General features: G+C 44.4%; 1 protein-coding gene across 1 annotated transcript in view; it reads right to left on the bottom strand.

Moving 5' to 3' along the window:
- ITPR3 (inositol 1,4,5-trisphosphate receptor type 3) overlaps window positions 1-26,308 on the bottom strand; it is a 588,642-nt gene that overhangs the window by 47,005 nt on the left and 515,329 nt on the right. The window contains exons 48-51 of the mRNA XM_086923190.1: window positions 11,327-11,519; window positions 5,796-5,921; window positions 4,251-4,423; window positions 2,915-3,079 (exon numbers count right to left, since the gene is read on the bottom strand). Of these exons, the coding sequence (XP_086779316.1) occupies window positions 2,915-3,079; window positions 4,251-4,423; window positions 5,796-5,921; window positions 11,327-11,519 (657 nt within the window). The remainder of the gene's footprint in view (window positions 1-2,914; window positions 3,080-4,250; window positions 4,424-5,795; window positions 5,922-11,326; window positions 11,520-26,308) is intronic.

The following is a 26,308-nucleotide window of genomic DNA, read 5'->3' as shown; positions in this document are numbered from 1 at the left end:
CTGTTAGAATACTGCTACCATTTGTGGATTACAAGGGCACATTCCCCCAGTATACATGGGCACCTTCTTCCAGTATAAAGAAACATCCACCGAGGTATTTCCTCCTAAGTCATTTCTACTGCACTGTGCTCAGTTGCTATCCATCCATACAAGAGGACCTTTCTACAAGGAATGACTGATGGAAACATGAATAGAAGGCCTAAATCACAGCACAGCACCTGATGCCTGATAGAGGCTTCGAGGGAATGGATGACAGTACAACACTAGTGGTCTTCACTACACTATTCTTTGCTGACCTGGAGCCAACACATATCATTCCATGAGGTTACCCATAATAAACAAAGCTTGGTGTTCATACATTATAACTGTAATAAATACTCCCAGGAGTAAAGGGTACAAAGGCCTGGTCAGGCAACATGAAGGTCTCTGTTACTCATACTTGCATGTTCCATTCCATGGGACTTGGGAGACTCCCTTAAACAGTGCCATTTTGATACCAGATTAAAATAACAAAAAAGGGTCTTGACTCAAAACTCAGCAAGGCTGAGTCAACAATAAACTGAGAAAACAATACACCTGCCTGTGCTGAGAAACTATTTCTTAGAACACAACCGTTAATAAAGCATACATGAAAAAATAGCATGAACACTTGCTTTTAGAATTGCAACTTTTACTTTAATTCTTTTCTGAAGACTGTTATTATTTTTAGTCTTTTGTCTTTTTAGTGCATGAGAAAACAACATGAATAATATTATGCATTTATATACAAACAAAAAACACACATTGGTATGTACATAGTTCCAACAAACTCACACTCAACACATTCTTGGCCATCCAATCATACAAAAACCACATTCATACTGGTCCCAGTGTCATGAAAACAATTGTGTAAAATGAAAAACAATCCCGTTTGTTAGTTTTTACACATAAATCAAATTTTTCAAAATTTTTAGAAAAAGCGATATTTCAATCAATTGGTGCATTCCATATAGAACAAATGACAAGGGACCGGGTCAGGTCGACGCGTTTCGAACCCTATAATTCTGGGGGTTCTCTTCAGGACCACAGTCTAACTAGAAAGAAAAGAGGAAAAAATCATCACTAACCTCGTTCAACAACATCCACTGGAAACATGAAGTTTTTACAAACTGTAAAACAAGGAATGTTGTATATGCAATTGTATGTCCCTGCCCCAAGTTATACATTGGGAAAACTACCCAAGAGGTCAGGCAACGCATCACTCAGCATAAATCCAGGTTACGCAGAGAAGTGGACAATGCGCCCTTAGTTCATCATTGGTTGAACAAAAAACATGACAAGAATAATTTCAAGTGGACAGTTCTGTCCAAAATTGAAAACGACCCAAGAGGCGGTGATGTGGAAGCAAGACTGAACCAAAGGGAAGCACTGCTGATCATGAAATATGATACAGCGGTCAATGGACTAAATGAAATTTCTGAAATTTATAAAACCCACTCTTGATTTTTCACGAATGGACTTCATCTCCCAGAATTCTTTGTCACTTCTTTTTCACAAAATGGACTTTGTCACTCCTATTGGGACAACAGCACTACATTTCCCATCACCCCTTGGGGCCAAGCCACACCCATAAGCTACACTGCTGGGATACTCCGGTAACCCGCCATTGACTGCAGGGTGAGGAGCGAGTACTGTGGATTCCTTGATACAGAGCATCAATCACGGTAAGCTTTACACCAAAGCGCCAGCGAGCGCCTACATCCAGTAAACGGCTACGCGATCGCTTTTGCATGACGGTAACCCACGTTACCCTTTCTTTCCCCAGCTATTGTGACGCCGTATCCGATCCCTCGGATCGCGCACGTCCCGACTGGGAAGCATCTTTTTGAGCATACACGCGCTACTCAAAGGTAAGCGCATAGACCCACTGCAATAACCAGCCTAGGCACAGTCATGTTTGAAACGCGCAGTGAGATTGAGAACACCTTATTTTTCTTGCAGCACCTTTCGCTCCCTCTTCACTGGGAATACATCTGTTTCCTCTCGTTTTCTGTGGAGACTCGTCCCACTTGTCGAGGTAGGCTGAGGGAAACTGTGCATTGGTTGAGATGTTGATCTCGCAGGTTTTGGTTAGTGATGATTTTTTCCTCTTTTCTTTCTAGTTAGACTGTGGTCCTGAAGAGAACCCCCAGAATTATAGGGTTCGAAACGCGTCGACCTGACCCGGTCCCTTGTCATTTGTTCTATATGGAATGCACCAATTGATTGAAATATCGCTTTTTCTAAAAATTTTGAAAAATTTGATTTATGTGTAAAAACTAACAAACGGGATTGTTTTTCATTTTACACAATTGTTTTCATGACACTGGGACCAGTATGAATGTGGTTTTTGTATGATTGGATGGCCAAGAATGTGTTGAGTGTGAGTTTGTTGGAACTATGTACATACCAATGTGTGTTTTTTGTTTGTATATAAATGCATAATATTATTCATGTTGTTTTCTCATGCACTAAAAAGACAAAAGACTAAAAATAATAACAGTCTTCAGAAAAGAATTAAAGTAAAAGTTGCAATTCTAAAAGCAAGTGTTCATGCTATTTTTTCATGTATGCTTTATTAACGGTTGTGTTCTAAGAAATAGTTTCTCAGCACAGGCAGGTGTATTGTTTTCTCATTTTGATACCAGAAGCATTTCCAGTGAACACCAGAATTTCTCGGAGCTGGTGCATTGACAAACATGGGGACCCAGAACCTGTTTTCTGACACAGATGTATAGGAAAAACGTCCTGGTTCGTTTTGCTACCCAACTCCTATACCTTTAGTAGTGGTGTGGATGTTCAAGCAAACTCTATTCAAGAATATCTAATAAGCATATCCCATGACTTGGTGCCCTTATGTTTTAGCAGAGATGTGAGTGTATGCTAGAATACGTACCAGGATGCTGTAGAAAAGCTCATTCGCGAAGATGCCAAGCACACTGGTTAGGATGTAGGCGACGTGGTAGAGGAACTCCATGTCCATGATCATGGCCTTGTACCCTCGGATGAATGTACCACGGTTTCCCACGAAGCTGACCACAAACACAATCTTATTGGTCAGCTATGGGAAAATGAAATTAGAATATTTAGTAGGAGGTTGGTGTGGGGAATATGTTAAGAATCAGAAAAATATAAGAGAAGGATAAACTGACTGATTCAAATGTAAATCGAAAAACCAGGTTGAAACAAAAGAAAGACAGTCTGTGACAAAGAAAGACAAAAAATTAAAGAAAGAGTGACCGTTCATATTGAGAATGATAACCCTGAAAAGTTGAAGAAATAGTAAGAACACGTTAGCAGAATAATAAATCAATAATTACAAAGAGAATGTAGAATAGAAATATTTGGGCGATAGATGAAAGTGTGAGAGAAAGGAGTGTCATTGCAGAGACAGCCGAAAGGGATTGCTTGGTACTGGGAACAAAGGTTATGTAAAGAAATGAAACATCAAGGTTTTGGTGCTGTGGCATAAAGAAGTGGGTTCCTTGCAGACTGTGATGAGGGGCACATGAGACGTTTATATCGCACAAATATTCGTAGGCCTTGGGCTGAAAGGGGCCCATTGAAGGATATGTGCCTCCTTCTGCCATCTGTGTTATGCTACTGCGTATGAATATATTTTGGGAAGTGAGAGACTGGGAGAGGTGGAAAGTTTAAAAGAAAAAAAGAGCGAAAACAATACATGTTAATCAGAAATAACTTGTTTATACTATTTACAACTGAAGGAAAAGTTATCCTTTGCAGGCTTCTATCACTGCATTTGCAGCTGTTAAGTAGGTTTCACCTAGGGAATCCTGCCCTATTAAAGCATTACCTAGGATTTCTGCAAATCTTACCAAAAGGGGGATTTTGGACAGGGATAGATTAGTACATCCATCACAGACAAAAATGACCCTTGGCTTGTTTCATCGATACTGCTCAAAAGATTTATCTGAAATGCGGTCTCTAAGTATAGAAATCTAAATATCCCAGTTTGCAAAGTGGATGTGTAGGTTAAATAAAGACCAATACATTTGGGAACCCTCTCCCTAATTGCGTGTTAAATACCATAACCTGGATCGCCATGTAAACATCCCACACATATAAATCCCTCGTGAGATAGCAGCAAGAACCTTGCTGAACATGTATCACTTTTCTTCTTCTTTTGGCATCCTTCATAGTGGAGCTGGTGTACTAGAGCAACTTTACATACTGCCAACAAATCAAATGATGAATGGGTTGGTATCACTTACATTGAGGGCACCGAGCAGGTTCAGGGTGGGCCCAATACCCAGGTAATAGACTGAGCGCAGAATGAGTGCTACAATGAGGGGCCTCAGTCCGTACCGTCGGGTGAACAGGGACATGACAGAGAAGCCGATGAGCATCCAGAAGAAGACAGTGGTCAAGGGTGAGTCCAGCACTCCTATGTAGACGAAGCAAAAAGAATCAACAGAAATCCTTATTTTCCTGAAACTGCACGTGCAAAATGTTATGCTGTCTTTGGGGGTATTTCTAAAGCGAATTCTTTGATGAATAGACAGAATTTTATATTCAATCAGAATTTTGGACTATAGTTGTCAATAGAAAATATGTTTACTTTACTAGAGCCCTCTCACAAATTCCATTATCTGTATGCTAAGGTATAAATCACAGACGTACTATATCTCAGCCGTGCCTATTGAGATATAATATTATCACTTCATAAGACCCCATACATAGGTGATGCCTATTAGTAGCAAGCATAACATGTCCCTTGATCTCAAACCTCCTGGGTTTCGTTGGGTAGATAACATGCTCAACCTCAGATCTTTATGTGAACTTTCCAAAGTATTTACTCCAAAGTGTCCTTTAAATTTGAGCCCAGACTGCCTAGAACATCACACAGGCATCATCATAGATCTTCACCGAGCCAGAGCTGGATCCAATATTCCAGACCAGAACAAAGCTAAACTATTCATATATCTGCAGATTAATTCAATTCCAATTGTTTTGCACAATGTAATTTTCCTACAGAAGACCATAGACAAAGAGGACCGTCAGAAACTACAGATGGTGACTCATTGGGATAGAAAATAGAGACATCATCCCAATTGTTATTCAATTGAGATGGTTGGCATGTAAGACACTTCGGGGTACAATACCATTGTAATTCCATATTTAGCAGAAAGAGGAGTTGACAACCCAATCAGGATTACAAGCTGTGTGAAGTACATTATTGCATGTCACGATTTTCCGCACAGATGTTTTGCCTGGAAAAACCTGGTAATACATGCGAGTGGAAACACTACAAAATCTGGAGCTTTGTAACACAAAAAAAAGTATATATAAGGTTTTGCTCCATTATTTCCCATTTTAAGCAACAAACCTAAACTCAGACTAATGCTACAATCCTGAACCTATTAATTACATCACCTATGGTATCAGTAATTAATGGGTTCAGGATTTGAGCCTTAATGGCCAGGGCACTTTTAAGGAGCCCTCTTAGTGATTTGATCCTGTGAACCTGCAAGAATAAATGGCAAACATGACTCTCAGGGTATAAGAGGGACAACTGTGAATATGAATCAATATGAAATTCATAGAAAGACAACTGCGACAATGGTAACATTTACTTCTACCTCTAAGGTTTACTTACACATAGAAATGTAGGAATCGTCCTCACGACTAATGGTCTGTAGACACCATCTCATTATGTGGGATGTTAACAAGGTTGAGACCTGGTATAGCATCTGATTGGTTTATTCCTTTGATTGAGCTGCTCTAAGATGTTCATTCTTTATTTGAATTTGACTTACCCATAGAAGTGGCCTCCACGTATGGATAGAAGAAAGCAATGATAAGGTTTATGAAGACAGCCAAGTTGAATGAGATCGTTCCCCATAGCGTCATACGACGGGAGAACCAGAACATGAGGGGCATACCTTAAGGGGTGAGGACAAAAAGAGAGAGCATTAGTTTTACACCCTTAAGAGGTTTGCTTAGCAGGCCATATGGTCACCTACAACATAATTTCTCAAGATATATCTACTCCCGTATTTTGTCAAATAAACCTAAAGAATATGTGTTATTCCATGTTATGAAGCCCTAGAACTAAAACTTATATTTCATCTACTGAAAAGTAGTTCATTTTTTCAAACCAAATCCCAACAATTCATTGATGTGCCATTACATTATCTGAATAGCTTTGTAGTATGGAAAACACTAATATGCTGTATAAAGATACAGCATGCCCAGATTGTGATACTTAAAAGGCTCAATAAGAATGAAAGAGTGTACACCCTAAGATCCATCCTCATATCCAACCAGCAAATTCTTACTGACGGCGTTCAGAACAACATAACCACATTCAACAACTGGATCTCAGACTGCTCCAACACTTTGGCTCCCCCAAAGATAATCAGGCAAGCAAGAACTCACGCCCAGGCATGCTAGTACATGGAAGACCCCAAGTGCTACTACAAACAACTAACAGGGAGACAGAGAACCAGCCAAGATAACACCCTAGAGATGTCTACAAATCTGCAATCAGAAGGTTCTACACCCAGATTAAAGAAGCAAAGAAAGCAGCCCTCGTACTGAGACTAGAATCCTGCCCCAACTCTGGCAAAGAACTTTTCAACATCTTCAGAGATTCCACTAATCCAACGGCAACCACCAACTCCATTACCCTCTCACAGGACCTCTGCGATGACCTTTTCTGCAACATAATACTAAAGTTCTACACTAACTTCGCACCACAATCCACCACAGAGGACATCATCACACAGGCACATACCACCACCAGCAAAGGCAAAGCTCACTATCTGACAAACTATAGCTTCCTCACCACAGGACAGTGTTATAAACAAGGGTAAACCCCAATTTTTGGAGAACCTAGGGTGATACAGTATATCAAGAAAAACAATGGTTCACTAAGATATTAATCACTACAAAAGAACAATAATCTCTATTCATTATGTTGCACCCAGAGCAAGACAAAAACATATTATGTAAATGTAAAGGCAGGCAATAAGTACTGTATAATAAAGTATCCTGTAAATTAGTTTCTCAAATCATTATTATGATTTTATTGTTTGTCAAGTGATCCAGTGCTCACACACAAGTGAAAAAAGAGTGCAGTGATAAGTGATATGAATAGAAACCGTACATCACACCTAAAAAGACATATGATTTATTTTTATTACTGTTACAGTTCGGGCAGCGGAGTCTACAAACATATATTGTTGACGGCGTTTATATCTCTGGAAATGTGAGGTCATCATCAGGAATGGATTATGAGCACCTAGTATCCGGGACGTGTGGAAAGTGGGAATCAATCCCTTGGCAAACTGCTATCTCTGTAGAGCAATGCTGGAATAAATCCTAGGGCATCCAGGACTGCCCCCGTAGAAGGGGACAAGTGGTCCTAAATTGCATCCGTGGGGGCAAAACAGCTTGATTTTCAAATTGAAAGACAGCTTCAGAAGAAGTCAAGGCATGGGAAGTGCCCAGGGAGGAACGGTCTTGCCAGCTTAGGCCCAATCCATTTAGGTGGGCAAAAGGTCCTCAGTGGAGGAGGAGTGCTTTTTGGGTACCACTATTGTCCAGGTGCGGTCTCCAAAAAGCTTCCCTCCTCCACTGAGGACTGTTTGCCCACCTAAATGAATTGGGCATGAGCTGCAATTGTGCACAGGACCGTTCCTCCCTGGGAACTTTCCAAGCCTTGACTTCTTCAAAGCCGTCTTTCAATTTGAAATTCAAGCGGTTTTGTCCCACGGATGTGATTTAGGACTGCTTGTCCCCTTCTACAGGGGAATTCTAGAATGCCCTAGGACTTATTCCAGCATTGCCTTATAGGACTGGCAGTTCACCCTGGAATTGATTCCTGCTTTACACATATCCCAGATACTGGGTGCTTACGCCCCATTCTGACCTCATATTGCCAGAGGTTGAAATGCTGTAGACAATAGAAATGTATAGACTTCGCTCCCTGAACTGTAAAAGTAGCAGAAAGAGGTTGTATGTCTTTTTAGTTGTGATGCACTGTTACTTTTCATATCACCTATCACTGCATTTTTTTGACTTGTGTGTGAGCACTGGATCTCTTCACAAAAAAAAGCATAATAATGATATGAGAAATGAATTTACTGAAGTAATTGTTATACAGTACTTATTGCCTGCTTTTCCTTTTTCATAATATGTTTTTATCTTGCTCTGGGTACAACATAATGTGTCTTGAATGAATATAGACATATTTCTCTTTTTGTATTGATGAATTCCTATGCACCATTGTTTTTCTTGATATACTACCTCACCACAGAAGACACCACCGGAATCATGAAGACCATCCATTCAGGATACCCCACAGACCACTGCCCTCACCAGATGTGCCACCTGTGAAAACTCTGATCAGTGCCAACCTCACCACCATCATCACCTCCTCCATCTTAGAGGAACCTTCCCAGATAGCTGAAAAATACATAGAAGTTGCAGGGCTCATGAAGAAACTCTTGGCAGACCCGAAAGAACTCTGCAACTACAGACCAATCTTGCTCCTTTCTTTCCTGTCCGAAGTCCTGGAGACAGCACCACCTCCTGGACTCCACCCAGTCAAGGTTCCGCAGCAACCACAACATGGAAACCGCCCTCCTGGCATTAACAGATGACATCCGGGCCATCATGGATTGAGGTGAAGCCACCGTCCTCCTCCTCCTCGACCTCTCACCAGCCTTTGACACCGTTTCCCATGGCACCCTCATCGTTAGACTCCAGGACTCAGGAATTCAGGTGCCTGTCCTGAGATGGATCACCTCCTTTCTCTTCACAGAACTCAACAATTCAGACTCCCCCATACACCTCCAAACCCAAGATGCTCATCTGCAGAGTCTCACAGGGATCCTGCCTCAGCCCAACCCTTTTCAACGTGTACATGTCACCACTTGCCCCCATCGTAAGATCCCAATGCATCAACATTGTCTCCTACGCCACTGACACACAGCTCATCCTATTCCTCATCAAAGCAAACATCACCAGGATTAACTTCACCTCATGCATGAATAACATGAATAACTGTGCTGGGATGCCCCCGGGTAGCCATGCGCTATATAAATGCGTAATCATTCATTCATTCATTCAACTCAAGCGCCACTAAGACAAAACAGAGGTTTTGATCTTCGGGAACAAGTGCTTCGCATGGAACTCCTAACGGTGGCCATCCGATCTAAGTTCCATACCCACCCCCACTGGCCACGCCAGAACCCTTGGCATCAACCTAGACAACAAACTCACGATGAATAAACAGATCGATGCTGTGACCTCATCCGACTGCCTTAGAATGCTACACAAGTTTTTCAAATGGCTCCTCACGCACACATGATGCATGGTCATCTAGGGCCTCATAATCAGCAGACTTGAATACGGAAATGCACTTTATGTTGGCATCTCCAACCAGCTCACATACAGACTCTAAACTATCCAAAATACCACTGAGATACTCATCCTAGAATTCTCTAGGAGTGCTCACATCACTGCATACCTTAATGAACTACACTGGCTACCCATCCAGAACTGTTGCCTATTCAAACTGCTCGTCCACACCTACAAAGCCCTCCACAACATTGGACCAGCATACGTCAAGACCGACTTCAACTCTACCATCCACCCAGAAAGCTACGCTCGATCTTTCCCACTAACCATCCCATGGCATAGCTTCAGGGGGCTGTTGAGGGCATGACACCCCCTAATAAATGTATTTTCTGAAAAATAGTTGGGTACAGGTGCTTTCAGTCGGGTATGGTGAGGTATCAATTGGATTTCACCAGGATTTGTTACATACACACAGACAAAAACACAAACACTTTCTCCCTATCTGTTTTGAAAGTCTTCAAAAATGTTGGTTATTTTACAAAATGTTTTCTAGCACTTGGTACTCCTTGCAACCCACATGCCTCTCCCTTTTCACCTTTCCTTAGGCCCTCTCATGCACTCTGCTGGTCATATAATGTATTCTAACATTATATGTCAGAGTGATTTTTGGAAATGTGAAATAAAAGCCCCCCAATCTCACTGACCAAGCTGCACCATAGAAATCGATCTAACATAACATAGATAGGTGCCCATTTGGTTACAGGCAGCCCCAACATTTCTGGATGTCCACTGGCATTCAAAGCCGGTGGAATATATGGATAAAAGTATGTAAGGAACTTCTAAAAAAAAGTGAGTATAAAATAATTGTATGGGGAAGTAGAGCACACCATTTGGCCACGGATAATGGAATAGTCCTTCTCATGTCCTTTCATGCATGGTACTGTCTAACTCTCCGTCAATTGAACCTCTCTTGGCCACTCCACATCCAGCTTGTCTTCTGTGCTCAGTCTATTGGAACAGTCTGGCATTTCGAATGAATTCCATAGAACAAGGAAACCCCCACTATAATCAAATGTTTGGAGCACCTCAAACACAAAATGCATCTCAACTATCTACTTCAGTAAAGCATGCCATAAAACATTACAAATAACACTTCACGCAAATAGCTGTCATCCATTTCTAGTGGAATAAGAACGTCTGACCCCTATATTCAAAAGTTCAGTGTGACACTTCCCCTTTCCATGTAACAGTATTGTCCCCTGTTTTCATTGAAAACAATGTGAGTGCCTGCCATACCCACGCAGTATAATCTTTATTAATCAGTATAAAATACCATGTACTGGTCTATCTTAATTCATATTACATGCAATGGAACCATATACCTGTACCTAATGCAATTGAATGTGCTACTTTATTTTTCAATTTATGGAGTAATCAGCTCCACACATTTCCTCACAACTTTCTCTGCCTTCTGTTTACCAAAATATAGCAACACTTGCCAATGACTATTTAGCAGAATTGGCGTATGCAGGTTTAACTTAATCATTGCATACTCTCACAATGAGAACTGTTGTTAGGTGGGACAAGTAACCCTATTCTCAAATCAGCCGCTGTTGACCCATTAGGACAATTACTGACCCGTCATAAACATCTTAAAACAGGGCAGTCACAGTCTATGTATTTTTATCCACTTCCACAAGCCGGTCCTCTGCCTCACCAAACGAGTCCCAACCGCTGGATGGCACTGTGGACGTATCCGAAGGTGGGTCTGGGTATTTGACTTATGGTTATGGCCACTCTGATTTGGTAACATATGTACATAACATTCACCATATCGGAGCCCCTGCCTCCCCAATGCCATGTAATGGACTGATGAGAGGACACCACTTTTCATTAACTAAGACTGAGATTTATCATTCGAGCAAGAACTTTTATAAGACTCCTATTCAAACACTCATATGATGAGGCACAGGACCCTTACTGCGCAGCTTTCGTTGCCACTCCATCTCATTGTGCAGGAAATCGGATTGGTCGAAAAAGTCACTGACTTTGCTGCCCTGTTCATCCTGTTCAGTGGTGGTGAAAACCCGATGTTTGGTCTCTTCAGTGAGAAATTCACAGATGTTGGGCACAGGGTAGACGATCTGCTCCATGCTGCGGTCCAGTCTCACTATCTAATTGGGGCACAAAAGGAAACAGTTATTTGCTTCTGTATACAAGACACATGGCAGAAATTTCTTTAATTCCCAAATAATGGAGACATCTATTAATGAACGGGAGAACTGGAAATCTTACAGTTTTGTTGTTTCAGTTATTACCTGGCATTACTGGGATGTGGCTCACACTGTTGGTGAAATCAAAGAATGAAATAGAGATACTTTCTATGACTAAGGCGGTACAAAAGGGGGTGGTGATGGACGGAGCATCTGAATCAATCAAACACTCAGACCCAGCCAAAAGATATGGGTTTAATCCATCACCGTTCTTTAGCCCACTCTGCCACCCCAGTTCAGACATGGCTATATGCAAATCAGTCTGACCCTGTGCCTCATGGGAACAGTCCAGGCCGAACTGCCGAGCCAGGTCTTCCCTGGACCAGAAACAAGCTTCCGAGGACCGGTTTCTGGCTTAAACCCAGATCTTTTGACTGGGTGTGAGTGTTTGATTGATTCAGATGCTCCGTCCATCACCACCCCCTTTTGTACCGCTTTTGGCCACCATAAGTGTGGCAGGGTATGCTCAGACGTGAGTCCCTTGCTCACTTATTCCATACATCCTCGCTCCTTGTCATCAATGCTGTAATCGACGCAAAATATCCATTGATTCTGGGCAAATCACTTATCCTCCTCGTGCCTACCAAAATGAATATGTCCTTATGTAACGCAACAGGTGCTCATATGAAGCGCTCTGATACCTGATACCTGCGGGTCAAGTTTGCGCTATATAAAACACCGAAAGAAAATAAAATACACCACCCTTCTGAAAAAGCATACATCAATTGGCAATGGTATAACAAATCTCAGACAGTCTTCTTCAAGACAAAGTGAGAGCACCATGAAATAGAGGAAACAAAAATCTCAGCATGGTACGTAATTGCGAGCAAACCGCAGACACTCTGACTATGGCCTTCACCTGATTTACGAACTCGATCTGACTGAATATTCAACCTTGCCTTGAAAAAGCCCACTGCCTAAATAGGCCATTTGGGCGAAACACGTGTCGGCTGTCCTTCTAAACTGTGGAAAAATGAAATAAAATCTAGCATGTTAAACTTTCAAAGAACGCCTGGATTTTCCTATGAACATCTGTTGACAATTGTGAGGGCACAATCCTCCATCTTCCTGTATATTTACATCAATGATGGCTCTTGGGTGAAGCCTTTCGTGAGGAATGTGCCACAGCATATTTGGGCCATGACAATTGTAGCACCAAAATCCAGAAACATCCACCCTAACAACCGTTTTGTAAGTCAGAAAAGCATTTCTGACCTTCAAAATGTGTTTACCGACTCATTCCAACTTTCATATGGGAAGGTGCACCGCTTCCTAATCACAATTTGGAATTGTATGTATCAATGGTTTGTGACTGCAATTGGCTTCCTGCCGTTAAATTACACGGGCCTCTTTAGTGACAGGTCTGAGACGTATTCTTTGCACCAGCGTAGCTAGGGGGGGGGGGGGCGAGGGGGGCAGACCGGCACTGTTTTGGGGGCGGCGCGCGCGCGGCGGCCTTTATAATTTATTTGGGGACACTCAGTGAGTGTGCCCAAATAAATTATAAAGGCCGCCGCAACGGGCCATCAGTGCTGCCTGCGCCTCCGTTTGAAGTGAAAGCAAGCTTAGCCCACCTGCTTCCAATGCTGCACGCACGCACCACCACGCATAGTAGTGGTGGTGTGGTGCGTGCCGCGCGAGTCGCGACCTGGTCACCCTAGCTACGCCTGACGTCACCGGGCCGAGGTGCGCAAGACCGTGCAGCCAAAACTGCTGCAAATGTGAGGTGCGTGCGTGACATCTGCAGAACACCGACGTAATGCAGAAAACTTAAGATTCCGGTGAGCCTGTTTTCTTTTCTTTTACCAAACAGATGTAATAACTCTTTGAAAGAGCCAGGGATGATACTGACTCCGTGACACACAAATCTGTAGGTGGTGCGGCCTCAGCAGGCGGCTTGGCTGCGCTGCCCTGCGGTCATGAATCAATGCCACGAGTCACAAGGGGGTCCTGCACCGTGGCGCTGCCCGGACCATCGGACAGTGCGGCAGGAGGGGGGGAGACCAGAGTGTCACACTGTTCCCCTGACCTGCCTACGACGTTTGTTCAATATGCAGGTAAAGTAGAACTGTGCGTCGCTGGCCCACTATATCTTCTTGAGCAGTTCACATTAACAAGAATTCCAGCCTCAGATATTTATTGTTTTTAAAGAAGGCTTTCTTTTTTATATCAGAAAGCTCTAAAGTAGCGCCAAACCTGCTTTCTATAGATATTCCCCGGGTACCGCCAGGTCCCACGTGGAAACACTGTTGGTTGGGGGAGGAGACGTGTCTGGTGGGCCCAGGCTGTGGCAGGATGTTCAATTTACTGCACACCAGTCGGGCACACAGGAATTCCTTGCTGTTCTGCGGCACGTCTGCATGTCTGAAGGTAAAAGGGCGAGGCCGGTATTCGAGAACCGTTCACCTGCTCACCTCCTCCTGACCTCGCCATGTGCCCTGTCCTGCCCATGCAAAGCCTAACTTGTGCCTGGACTCACCACTACAGGATAAGTGTCATAGTGAGAGCAGATGGCACTGGCTAAGGCAGTGCAGCACGGCTCGCTCACTGACTCTCAAGAAAAGACAGACTAACGAAGCCACGCCAGCAGCTCCTCCAAGTGGATAATTCCATCAAGGGTCTTGGTAAGTAACATTTTACAGCCTGATTCATCATTCTCCCGTTTTGCGAGGCCCTAATAGCGATTCATAGCGAATCGCTATTAAGGACTCGCAAAACGGGATTCATGTAGGAATATGCAAAAAAAATGTGATTCCTACAAATTCGTTATTTGCGAGTAGCAAATTGCTAATCGCAAATAAGGAATAACTCGCCATTCATCCCTATGGGCCAAAAGGCCAATAGGAATGAATGGGGAGTATTCCTTATTTGCGATAAGCAATTTGCTAATCGCAAATAAGATAGCGATTTGAAGGGTGCCAGGGGTGTCCAAAGGACACCCTGTAGCACCCCTCAAATGAAATTTTACACAGGTGTTGCACACACACATGTCCAAAGGACATGTGTGTGTGTAACATGCAACTCAGAAAAATGCATTTAAATGCATTTTTCTGAGTTTTCGCAATTTACCACGAGGTCTGACCTCGCGGTAAATTGCGGGCAGAAATTGCGAATTCGCAAATAAAAATTGCATGATGAATTGCATTTAAGGAATCTCAAATAGAGATTCCTTAAATGTAAATCCTCGCAAAATTGCGATATCGCAATTAGCGATTTTTGCATTTGGGATGATTAATCCCAAATGCAAAAATCGCACTCGCAAAGGGCCAGATTCTCAGAATCTGGCCCTTTGCGAGCGCAATTTTGTATGATGAATCGGGCGGATAATATACTAATTTACTGCTGCTGACAGTTAAAATACTTTATTACGAGAATGAGGAGGGGGCTCCAGCACAGCATAGCGCCATGCTGCAAATGTGCACACTAGAGTTGTTTGTCTGTGCTGTAAATGCAGGGCCATCTAATGCAGTAGTTTTGACTCATTAAAATAATAGTTTTGCTGATTTATTAGTTCAAAGGATTTAATACTGCTTGACTTGCTAAGTGGAAGTCACTGATAAGTCCTGTGATTAATGTTCCCACTGTAGAGAGGTCACAGTTTTCTCTACTGGCAGTTTTCACTCTCACCATAACTATTGCCGAGGGTTAATATGCCTGATATAAAGAAAGTCTGCCACCATTACAGAACTGTATTGTATGTGGATAGCTCAGTGGGTTTCTGCTTTTGTGACAGAGATCCCTTTCTTACTTGTGGTTCAGCCGCACCTGGAGCTGAGGTCGGGGTGGAGGGTGCTGATTATTTAAAAATTAAATGATAGCTTTAAAACATCTGCTGCAGAGTTTGACTTTCTTGTTGCACAAATGTGTGATTTCCGATTTTTGTCTGTTTCCATGGACTTCATTGCATAATTTTGGTTGCAAGAAAGAGTCACTTTAGGTGTCACACATTTATTCACTGAATGTCTCTTATAAATCCACTGAATCTATAAAAATTTCACACACAAGCAATTTGAAACATTAGCAGCTGTGCTTAAATGGGTGTAATTTCTAATATTTATATGTTTCCCTTGTCTTCATTGCTTGATTTGCTTGCTATAAAGTGCCACTCATATTTGTAGAAATGCCACTCATAATCACACTGAAATTATGAAAATGTCACACATAGCATTCTGAAACCTTGGCAGCTATGGTGGTGAGGGGTGAGTATTCTTGGACTAGGCCTGAGCAAGTCGACTGATGGATGAGGTCGAGGATCGGTAGCATAAGGGAGACTAGTGGGCTCTTCGTCCTGTGTGAGAGTACAGCAGAGAGAGAAGAGGGACAGATGGCAGATCAAGCAGTCAAAGCCTTCCCAACCGCGGCAGAAGACTGGCGGGAAGGTGGGGGCGGGGTGTGCCACTCCCACCTTTTTCACTCCGCCATTCCCTAGTTCAGATGTGACTAACTCTTCCTTCCTTTATGCCCGGCCTGCTGTTAGCTGTACAGCCGGTGCCAGCTGCGCCCCTCCACGTGCACAAATCATGAGCTGAACATTGCAGGCATTGCCCTGCAACTGCAGAAACGTAGACATGGACGCCGGTTGTACAGTGGGGTGTCGGAGAGCAATCCATAAAGTATAGAACTCTGCGAATGCTGGTAATTTCTACGTTTTTATTTCTTTCTTTAAAATTTTATACCACACGCAGACGACAAAGTACTTACTCTACAGTTTTAAAAAAAATAAAAAAAATTGAGAAATGATTTAAAATAATAATCCTACATATTTACAAAGAAATGTTCAGGATGACGTCAGAGCATTTTCAGAGAAGGTAATAACCAAGAGAAATAACCAAGGATTGAGAACACCCAGTGGTGCTCGAATAATTTTCAGAGTGGTGTCGCTGCCATCAATGCTTCATCACTGAACTCACAATGTTGCACATATATCATTAAAGCATGGTGTGTTCGCGCATTGTCATTTATAGACAGCACAATCTCCATTGAAGGGGTCACTTAACTTGCAAAGACATACAGTTTTACAGATACAACTTATATACGCACAAGCGATGTGTGGAAATCGGGTGTCAATCAATCAAACAAACAGGATTTGCATAGCGCTACTTATCACCTGTGAGGGTATCTAGGCACTGGGGGGTGGGGGCAGTGCTGCTGATGAGGGACGTTAATTGAATAACCATGTTTTTAGGCCCTTCCTGAAATCCTGCAGGGTGGCAGTCTGTGTGTTCTTCTTTTTACTGCCGGTCACCGGTGTATTAAACTGTGTAGCCTTGGACGTGTAATGTATGTGCATTTAACTTGCATGATCGAGGTAACTAATAGTGGCGATACTATGTGTCTCTCGGTCCTTTTTCCCCAGCACCCCTCCACCCCCACTCACCCCTCTCCCCAGGGGCGGCAATCTGAGGGATAGCCCCCGGCGCCACAAGCTCTAGCTACGCCTCAGATTCTTTGGCTACATTATAGGCTTGGCCGGAGCCATAAAACCAGTCATAATCCTGGCTCAGTAACTTCACCGCATTGTGTGATCTTTTTCATTAGCACTTGAGACCATCCCCTTGGGCAGAGGTGTGTGATAGAGGGGCCGGTGTGACTCTGAAAGTGCAGAGCGCCACAAAGATGCTTCACAACACACTGAATTCTTTCTAGGACCAGCAGGAAAACAAGCACATTTTAAACATTTGTACAGATTCCATGTCGGAGGAACCTCACACGGAATAGGGCGGCTAGAAGGACTCTCTGCAACTGATGACACCTACAGTGATGCTGCTGACATCACACAATCAATTTCAGTATTAGGTCAGTGAAGGCAGGGGGGGCAACCCATTTATTGCGATGTCACAGTATCAAGCATTCTGATTGGCTACAAAAGGGGAAGTTATCCCCATTCCTGCCTCACTCATTATGAGCTCACACAATTAAACCTTATAAGTGAACAGAGAAGACAGAGAAGCCCCCCATTCCGTCATGAAGTCAAGTCACACATTCAAATATTCTGACTGGAAAAGAGAAATCAAACGAGTCCCTTCTTTGTCTCCTGTATTATTGCATCACACGCTCAAGCTGTCGTGAGGAGACGTCACCTCATTGTGATGTCACATAAACACAGCCAAGAAAGCAAAGGCACAGGAGCGTTTCATATAAGCAATCAGATAGCATAGTGAACAAGTAGGAGGATCCCATTGTGATGGCACACACTCAAACATTCTGATAGGCCGTGAAGGCTTGGTCTTTAGTGTATTATGGCATCGCACAATCATGTACTCAGTCAGGATAGGGAAGACGGGGAGGGGGAGGATTGGCGTTCAGCGTGACGTCACGTGAACACAGTCAGGATAGTGAAAGCAGAGGAACGTTTCACTGTGACGTCACAAACCCTCAGACAGTATACTTAAGATGCGGAGATCAAGTTGTGACGTCACATAGTCAAACATTATAATAGGACAGAAAGACTTTTAGATCTGGAAAAAACAAACATGGGGGTAGGGCACACCCTACCTCACTGTCCTTAAACCCAGCCTCCGATCAGTGTCACCAAGAAGCACTAATTAAATGGCAATGTATTCTCTTTTTGTTGTCTGACACGCTGCGGAGGAATGCCAGATAATCACAGGGTGTTAATTGGGGCCAGCCAGACACTTGGCTTCCCATTAAACACCACCAGCACTTTCTGCAGGGAGCAGGTTGTGGGGGTTTAAACAGGCGAGCAACACCCATTGGACTCAAAGGGCTTCAGCCCCCCCCGTCGTGTGTGGCAGCCCGGGATGAGAGAGCTTCCCGGGCACTCACACAGCCGCACCCGAGCACTTCACAGGTCTTTAAAAGGCCATTTGCCTGTTAAAGAGGCCTAGCTGTTGTTTCACCCCGTCTAAGAGCCGCCGGTAGCTCCACTCTGCCTATTGATTAGAGATTCAGCCCCCCCGCCCGAAATTTGGCTCTAGTTGCGACTCTTGCTTTAAAGACAGATAAATAACAGTTCTGGCGGGGGTCCTCGGAAGATGTGAAGGATGGATGCATCTTGTCAGAAACTGCCAAAAATGCAAATTTCACGCTTTTTGCCAGAAAAAAATGCATGGCTAACGAGGGGTCCTATTGTATAATTAGATTGCTAAATAGGCCATAAAAATACTAAACAACCAGTATTTTCACTGATTGTTCCACATTGTGTTGATAAAGCTTATTCGTGGAAAAAATACAGCTACTCAAAAAAAAAAAACGCAGAGCCTTTAAGAACATTGGGTCATATGTATGAACACATTTTCCCATAGACACAGAATGGGTAAAGCCCTTTGATACATATGGCCCTATGTCCTGCTTTTGAAGCACACTACAATTTGTAAGCTTCAAAGCTCGTTTTTTACAGACCAATACAACAAAAAGCAAAAACAGCGATGAGGAAATGAGGTTCTGGAAGTTGGAACCGTACCCCTTTAACGCATTGTGGGAGACGGACTTTATGTAATGGTTTTCGTGCACTTTAACACTCACTCGGCAGATTTGCATTCGCTTTAGGTGAATGCGAACAAGGTAGGTCATTTTGGAGACCCACTTGTGCAGCCCCATTTAAGCAACACCTTCGGTTTCCTGAAAGCGCAGGAGACTTGGAAAACAAACCGAAAACACCCCTTATCGGGTTAAAATGGGCAGGTCTTATGAAAAGTGGATTCAGCGCTGACCATCAGGAGTGTGTTTGGGAGTGGAGGGGAGGTGGCGGGGAGGCACAGGGCTTCGGCCTTAGCCGGAAGCCATGAGTGGGGCTGCACTCTGTTTGTCCTGCTGAGAAAATCCTATAATCCAATTTTGTCCCTCCTTTGGACTCGTTCGTGGGAGGGAGGGGGTGCCCCATTTCAATTGGCTCAATTCTAAAAGTTTAGCTTTTTGGAAATTGGTCTTCACTTTTGAGCTAATCCAGTCCTTGAGTTTAAGTTTGCAGCTTTAATATAGTGCTTTATGCTGGATGTCTACCTCCGAGCGCTTCAGGTTTTCACAACTAAACGAAATAGGGTAAGGAACTTGCAGGGGACCGCAATTCGGCATAACATTTAACCGACTGAGCAGGTTCTCTGTGCAACTTTTTGTTTTAAACAAAAGTATAGCACTTAAAATACTTCGCCGAACGCTGCTGAAAAAGAAAAAAAACTAAAGGGCAGTTTCAGGGCCACCTACATCTTCTTACTGCCCTCACATGTCCCAGAATTTTCCATGCCCTTCATTTCACACAGGTTTAATATCTGTAGGGGCCGTGCCTCTGGCCACGGTAGAACTACTCACAACAGTCACAGACAATGAAAAGGCAGATTCCATGAAATTGTACTATATGGTAAAGGGTGCGGTTGGAAACTGAAACGGGGTGCAGGTGCAGAGGCATTTAATGACGTCATACCACGAACCTATGGCGGTGCTGGCAAAACCCGTGCAGCGCTGAGAAGCCGCAATCGTGGCACCATGCATTATGATAAAACGTTGCCAGGAACATTCTGAGAGAGCGCAAACTGAACTAAAATGCACGAGTGCACCATAAGTGCAAGTTAGTCGCACAATTATAATGGAAGTGCTTATAAATGTTGAAAATGTATTCAGTTATACTTAGACGTGTGCAGTTAACATAGAAAATTCACATAAGTAATGAGACTGATGCAGAAATGTGTGGAAAATGTATTCTTATTAGACGTGATTAATCATGATCCATGTTATGTAGCTGCTAATGGAGGAAGGTCATGCTGCAAGGCATAGAAGGGAACAGGCCTCATGGCCAGGCCAGAAGTGTTTGGAAGTATACGCTTAGGCATATACATGAACGTATATTGCAATAATGTTATAGTGATTTGTTTACTCGTTAGATTTATATTCCATAAAAGTGTTTTCTTATTATTCAAGCATACGATGCTAACATGTTATTTCAAGTTAACCTCTGCGAAAAGGGTTGTAGGCCTGAAAAGAGAAATAGGGTTTCTTAGTTGCACGTGTTGACACAAGTCGAGAGTATTGAGAAATACGTTGCAAACTTCTGTTAAAAGTCTATGAGAACGGGATTCAAGCTGCGGATGTCTGTCTGCAGGTGCGAGGGGGTTCCGATTAAAAGTATAATGAATAGAGCTCTGTTCGAATAGACTGGTACAGACATGGAGGAGGATTCAGGAATGTTTAGGGGGTATCAGCGGGCCGGAGAAGAGCCTGAGAAGCAAGGTCAACGCTGAACACAAGGCCCAGAGGAAGATCATCATGGAAAAAGCCAGAATCGATACCACGTGAGGGGCGTCTCGTGAGGGGCGTTTCAATTGTAAACTGTGTTTTTGTATTAGGGTCAGCACCCCTGGGTGGAGTTAGAGCAGATGCCTGAGGACCCTTCAGAGAGCGGATGGGTAGGCAGAGAGGGGTCATGACTGGAGATCATAGGTTTTTCACTTAGATACTAAGAGTGGGTGATCTTCTCAGGAAGACATTCACGGCTGACACCTTTGATAGGTAGGGACTTTGTTAAGTAGGGATACCATCTTGTACAGGGTAGGGACAGCCTAACCTGATTCTTTCCTTCCTCCTGTAAATGACGGACAGATCGCAGTTCGTGTCTATGCTTGTAGCCCTGTTGATTCTGGAGCTAGTCCTAGTAGTGTTCTTTGCCCGCCTAAGAGCTTTCAGAGAACAAATGTATGTAATAGTGCCTTTGTATCTTTTGAATCTCATTCTGAGATGTTTGTACTTGCAGTTATCAATGACTCTGTAATAAACCTTTAAACTTAGAAGCAGTCTGTGGTTTTTCAGAGTCGAGCCCATTATTGATTAAGTTAACCTGGTATTAGATGCACTTTCTTTCCTCAATGACAGGCAATAAAGGTTCAGACGACCAGAACGGGGTTTAGATCTGGAGCGATAAGATAGAGGTCTACAATCTCGCCCTTTCAGTTGGTAGCTATAGAGGATGGTTGCCTTCTTGAGGAAGGTGATCTAGGCCAGGTTAGATTACCCCAAGGCCCCTAGAGATCGAAGATCGGAAGAACCGCCGGCCGAAGAGGGTGCTGACGGCGCGAGAAAGAAAAGCAGCAGTAACGGTCGAGAGTGAGTATAAAGGGTCATGCGTGTTAGATTGCGGTGTTTTTGTGTTACATCTATGTTGTAATGTCTGGCGGAGTTGAATGCCTGTAGAGTGACTGTGGAACTGGTTGTGAGCGCGCGCAACCGGTGCAAATCTTAAGTTCAGAAGAGAGCTTAAGTGGTTCGGATGTATCGGACATCCAGAGTAATTGTCAAACCAGTGTGAAGGGGGTCATGAGGTACCATTGATCGCCCGCAAGACCGAGATAGGGGGAACGGAAGAGTGAGTGTGTGAGTAACGGACGCTGGTCGGAAGTTACGGTGTGTAAGCAACCTATCAGAGAGACGATTCCTGAAAAGGCATTTCGTCAATTGTGGTGACAATTACAGATAGACTGTGGACGTACAGTCAAGAAAAGTGATCGCTTGGTCGGAAGTAGTCATTTTTCGGTGTATGAATGGGACGCATGCGTGACCGGGAGACGAGCTGAGAAAGGAGGGGAACTGCTGCAAAGGGGAGACGAGTGACGTCGGAAAGTGCCGCGCTAGGATTGGCCGGTACGGGTGAGACCGCGCTGTGAGACGAGTGACGTCAGAAAGAGCCGCGCTGGGATTGGTCGGCAAGAAAGAGACCGCGCTGCGATAGGCCAGCTAGCAAAGCCGCGCTAGGATTGGTGGATTGTTACCAGGAAGTAAACAGAATAGCGAAGCAGGAAATTGTACGATTAATCATGAAATGCTTTAAATGGTTAAGAGCGGCGTTTAAAAGAGATAGGCGGAGATCTTATGATGGGGAAGAAGCCCCGCCGGAGGGTACACCGGCAAATTATATGGCGACAAATGTTGGGTTACACACTATATTGTGGATTTCAAATTGGACTAAGATTACAGAAGGGAATGAGGAACTGACGTTCCCAAAGTACGGGACGTTTAGATTAGAGGTATTGCATCGATTAAAAGTAGTTATGACCTCAATGAAACCTTTGCCTAGACCGACTCAGTTTGAAGCCCTCAATGCATGGATTAGGGCGGCGCACGAAAGAAACCAGAACAGGCGCCAAGAAAGGGTGAAAAGATCGGTAAGAGCAGTGCAGGATGCCAAATGGGATGCGGATGCTAAAAGATGGAGAGTGCATAACCTAGAAGTAAACAAATTGTACCAAGTGATAGAGGTGACGGAAAATAAGAGCCCATTCGAGGATGATGATGAGAGCGAGTCAGAGGACAGCCTGATAAATAGGTTACTAACAGATAGGCCACCCCCGCACAAAAAGGAGACAGAAAGTGCCGCGCTCAGCAGAGAAGGGGGGGTTGACACAGGGGAGTACAGACCGCTTCCTATCACAGATTGGGATCCCACTGCAAACAAAGAACTGCCCCAACTTAGTCCGGTGCAGAAGGTGGTCGGAAGGTTTGTGGTACAAAGGGCGCCAGAAACGGAGCGTGCCACATCCTATGCACTACCCGACGCCCTGCAAGTACCTGTTACTATAGGTCCTATAGTGTCGATATATGACCCAGAAAGAGCTAGAGGGGAGGAACAGGTACGGGTGGACAGGGAGAGAGCAGAAATAGCGAGGAGGAACGAGACAATCAATTCTCCGAGACAGCAGCCAGGACCCAGAGACTGGAGTACCCCAGTGCATACAGCAGAAGATCCCACAGGAGATCCGGGGGGCCCGAGGTGGCCGATGGATCTGAGGGGATCTGGACCGAAATCCTTCCAGGAGTTGAGAGAGTACATGAAGGAATGGGATGCGGCAGTAGATGTTCACAAGAGCCTGATAGCCGCGGAAGATAAAGGGGAAAACCAAGATAGCAGGATCCGGACCCACTGCGGGGCCGGCGAAAGTAGTCCAGAGTGGGACGGGAAGTGTCAGGAAAATAGAGAAGATACTTGTCGTACCAGGAGTGGAGGTAGACCAGTACTAGAGACCAGAAGCCCGGAGTGTGGAGGGGTGTCCCGCCCCGTTCACAGTGAAGGGGACAGAAGAACGCAGGAGTATAAAAACAGCTTTAAGTGCACTCACTATGTGCCTGACAATAGTGGACAAAATGAGAGTTGCGAGAGGGCTCGCCATGACCCCTGTGATCACGGCCCTGAACGAAATACGGGGGACATGGGGAACCGAGAGGGAACTTACCAGATACTGAGTGACACTAGGCAACGAGGGAATAGCGACAGGATGGATAACAGCAGAGAGTCCTATCATGGGACCAAGGATAACAGGCAGAGTGGACAAAATGAGATGGGGGGAAACAGGCCAGTGTTTCACCACCTTCCAAGGGAAGATGGCCGAGCATGGGACTTGGAAAGATGGGAGCAAGGGAGGACTCTCCTTAACGCCCCTGAGCCTAGGCATAGGACTCGTAGCTGGGATGGGAGAGATGTCAGTGAACATCCTAGGAAAGACATACTGCAAGCCGAGATAAAAGCAAAAAGGCTTGAGGTCGCCAGTTTAAGGTCAGATCTGGATGACATGGTAGATGGTACCTTGCCTTTGGAGAGAATGGACATGTACGAACAGGATGAAATACTGTTCGTAGCAAAGGACGTCACTCGGAAAGCGAGAGCAGCACATGAGAAATTAGTTGAGCTGGCAGGAAAATACATGGTAGACTTGTCAAGGACCAAAGCATTACAGGGTAATCACAGGCTACACTATTCAGATCAGGACCTAGACGAGAGAAGGACAATAGGATTAAAAGCACACATAAGGGAATTGATCACTGGAATAAGGACGTGGAGAGCGCTTGATAAGTGGGAAGAAAGATGGTCCAAGAAAGGGACCGTCAGGAGGAGCATGCTTGGGATATCCCCAGAGGGAGGGCTGCAAAAGATAGAGGCGTACCCTTTGCGTGAGGTTGCAAACGGGAACTATGTGCATGTGCCCTGGAGTAGGGGAGACTTAGCTGCATTTACCAATTCCTTCCCTAAATTGAGGGAGAACCCAGTGGAATGGTACAAGCAGGTAGAGAGATTCGTAAAAATCTCCAAAGTACTATGGATTGACCTGAACACCCTGTTTGACATTGTGGTGCCAGGAGACTTGTGGTCAGCATGTAAGGTTAGTGCTGAATGGCCCACAGCCGAACCAGAGAGGGACGCACGGACCAATGGACCTTCCGAGACAGTCATGACCAAATATGAGAGAGTGATGACTTGGCTGAAGGAGAAGGTGCCAATGCAGGACATAGATTGGGTCAAAATAGATCGAACTAGACAGGAACCGAAGGAGACAGTTCACGAGTTTTACGAGAGATTGCTGAAGGCGTTTAAGCAATATAGCGGGTTGGACGTAATGGACCCTAAAGACATAGGGCAGTTTGTGTCTAAATTCGTTTTGGGCTTAAGGCCGGATATTTGTTTAATGATTCAGCAACACTTGATTTGTTGGCAAAACAAACCTTTGGACGAAATTCTGAGTTATGCTAGGTACTGCAGCGATGAGATAGACTCAAAAGCCAAAAAGCTAAAAGAAAAGCTGATGGTGGTACAGATGCAGTCCGCTGGTAAGGGTGGACAACAGCAACAGCAACAGGGAACAGGGACAGTGGGCAGGAGACAGAATAACCAGAACAAGGGAAATGAGGAGAACTCCAACTTTAGACCTAGGATAGATATAGCGGCATTGAAAAAGACGACCCGGTGCCATCAATGTAACGAGGTGGGACATTGGAAACGCGAGTGTCCCTACAACGTTGAAATTGGAGAGCAAGGGATAGAGGAGGAAGAGGTACAAGAGACTCCAGGAAAAGGGGCAAACGCATACCAAGGAAGGGTGGTCAAAGGGGGGACCCCGGCTCCACGAGCCCAGTTCCCACAACCACCCAGAATAGCGACAGGGGGAAAGACCTTTAGACAGATGCCTCTTTTCGTAGGAGGAGAAGAGTGTTACTACGTTGATCCCCTAACGGGACAGAGAGTGGAGAGAGAAGACTGTACCCTCGGGCCGTCTTAGAGGTGGACCAGAGGGGACCGTATGTTGAAGCCGAAGTGGCAGGGTGTCCCACAACCTTCTTAGTAGACACAGGGGCCACTCGATCCACGATAAGATCAGCCGTAGTTCCAGGTCTGCCCATGTCCGGAGAAACGATACAAGTGGTGGGGGTCGCAAACAGAAGAATGACAAGCCCATTGACAGAACCAGTGCTAGTGAAAATAGGAAAATACAGCGATGAGCATCAGTTTGTGGTTTGCGATTCCAGCCCTGTATGTCTATTGGGAAGGGATTTATTGTGCAAGTTAAATTGCACAATATACTGCACGCCACAGGGAGTGGAGGTACTGACGAATGATGACGATGCTGACTTTAAGGTCGCAAACTCTAGAACGTGTGTGGAGCTGTATCCCACTTTAACTGTGGATGAGCTTCCGTGGGATCTGAGGGAGACCGTGTCACCAGAAGTGTGGGATTTCACTGGGGAAGAGATTGGCCTAGTCAAGGGAGTGGACCCAGTGAAAATCATAGTAAAACCGAATGCTGAGTTTCCGAGAACACCCCAGTATAAATTGACCCCAGAAACGATTGCAGGTATAACACCCGTGATCGAGTCCATGATTAAGCAGGGAATACTGAAGGAAATCGTGGGTAGTCCGTGTAACTCCCCGATTATGGGTCTGCAGAAACCAAGTGGGAAATTCAGAATAGTGCAGGACC

The sequence above is a fragment of the Lissotriton vulgaris genome, chromosome 5, assembly GCF_964263255.1.
Source record: "Lissotriton vulgaris chromosome 5, aLisVul1.2, whole genome shotgun sequence".
Taxonomy (NCBI): Eukaryota; Metazoa; Chordata; class Amphibia; order Caudata; family Salamandridae; genus Lissotriton; species Lissotriton vulgaris.
The sequence above is the reverse complement of the archived record's forward strand: the minus strand, read 5'-3'. Positions and strand labels throughout refer to the sequence as shown.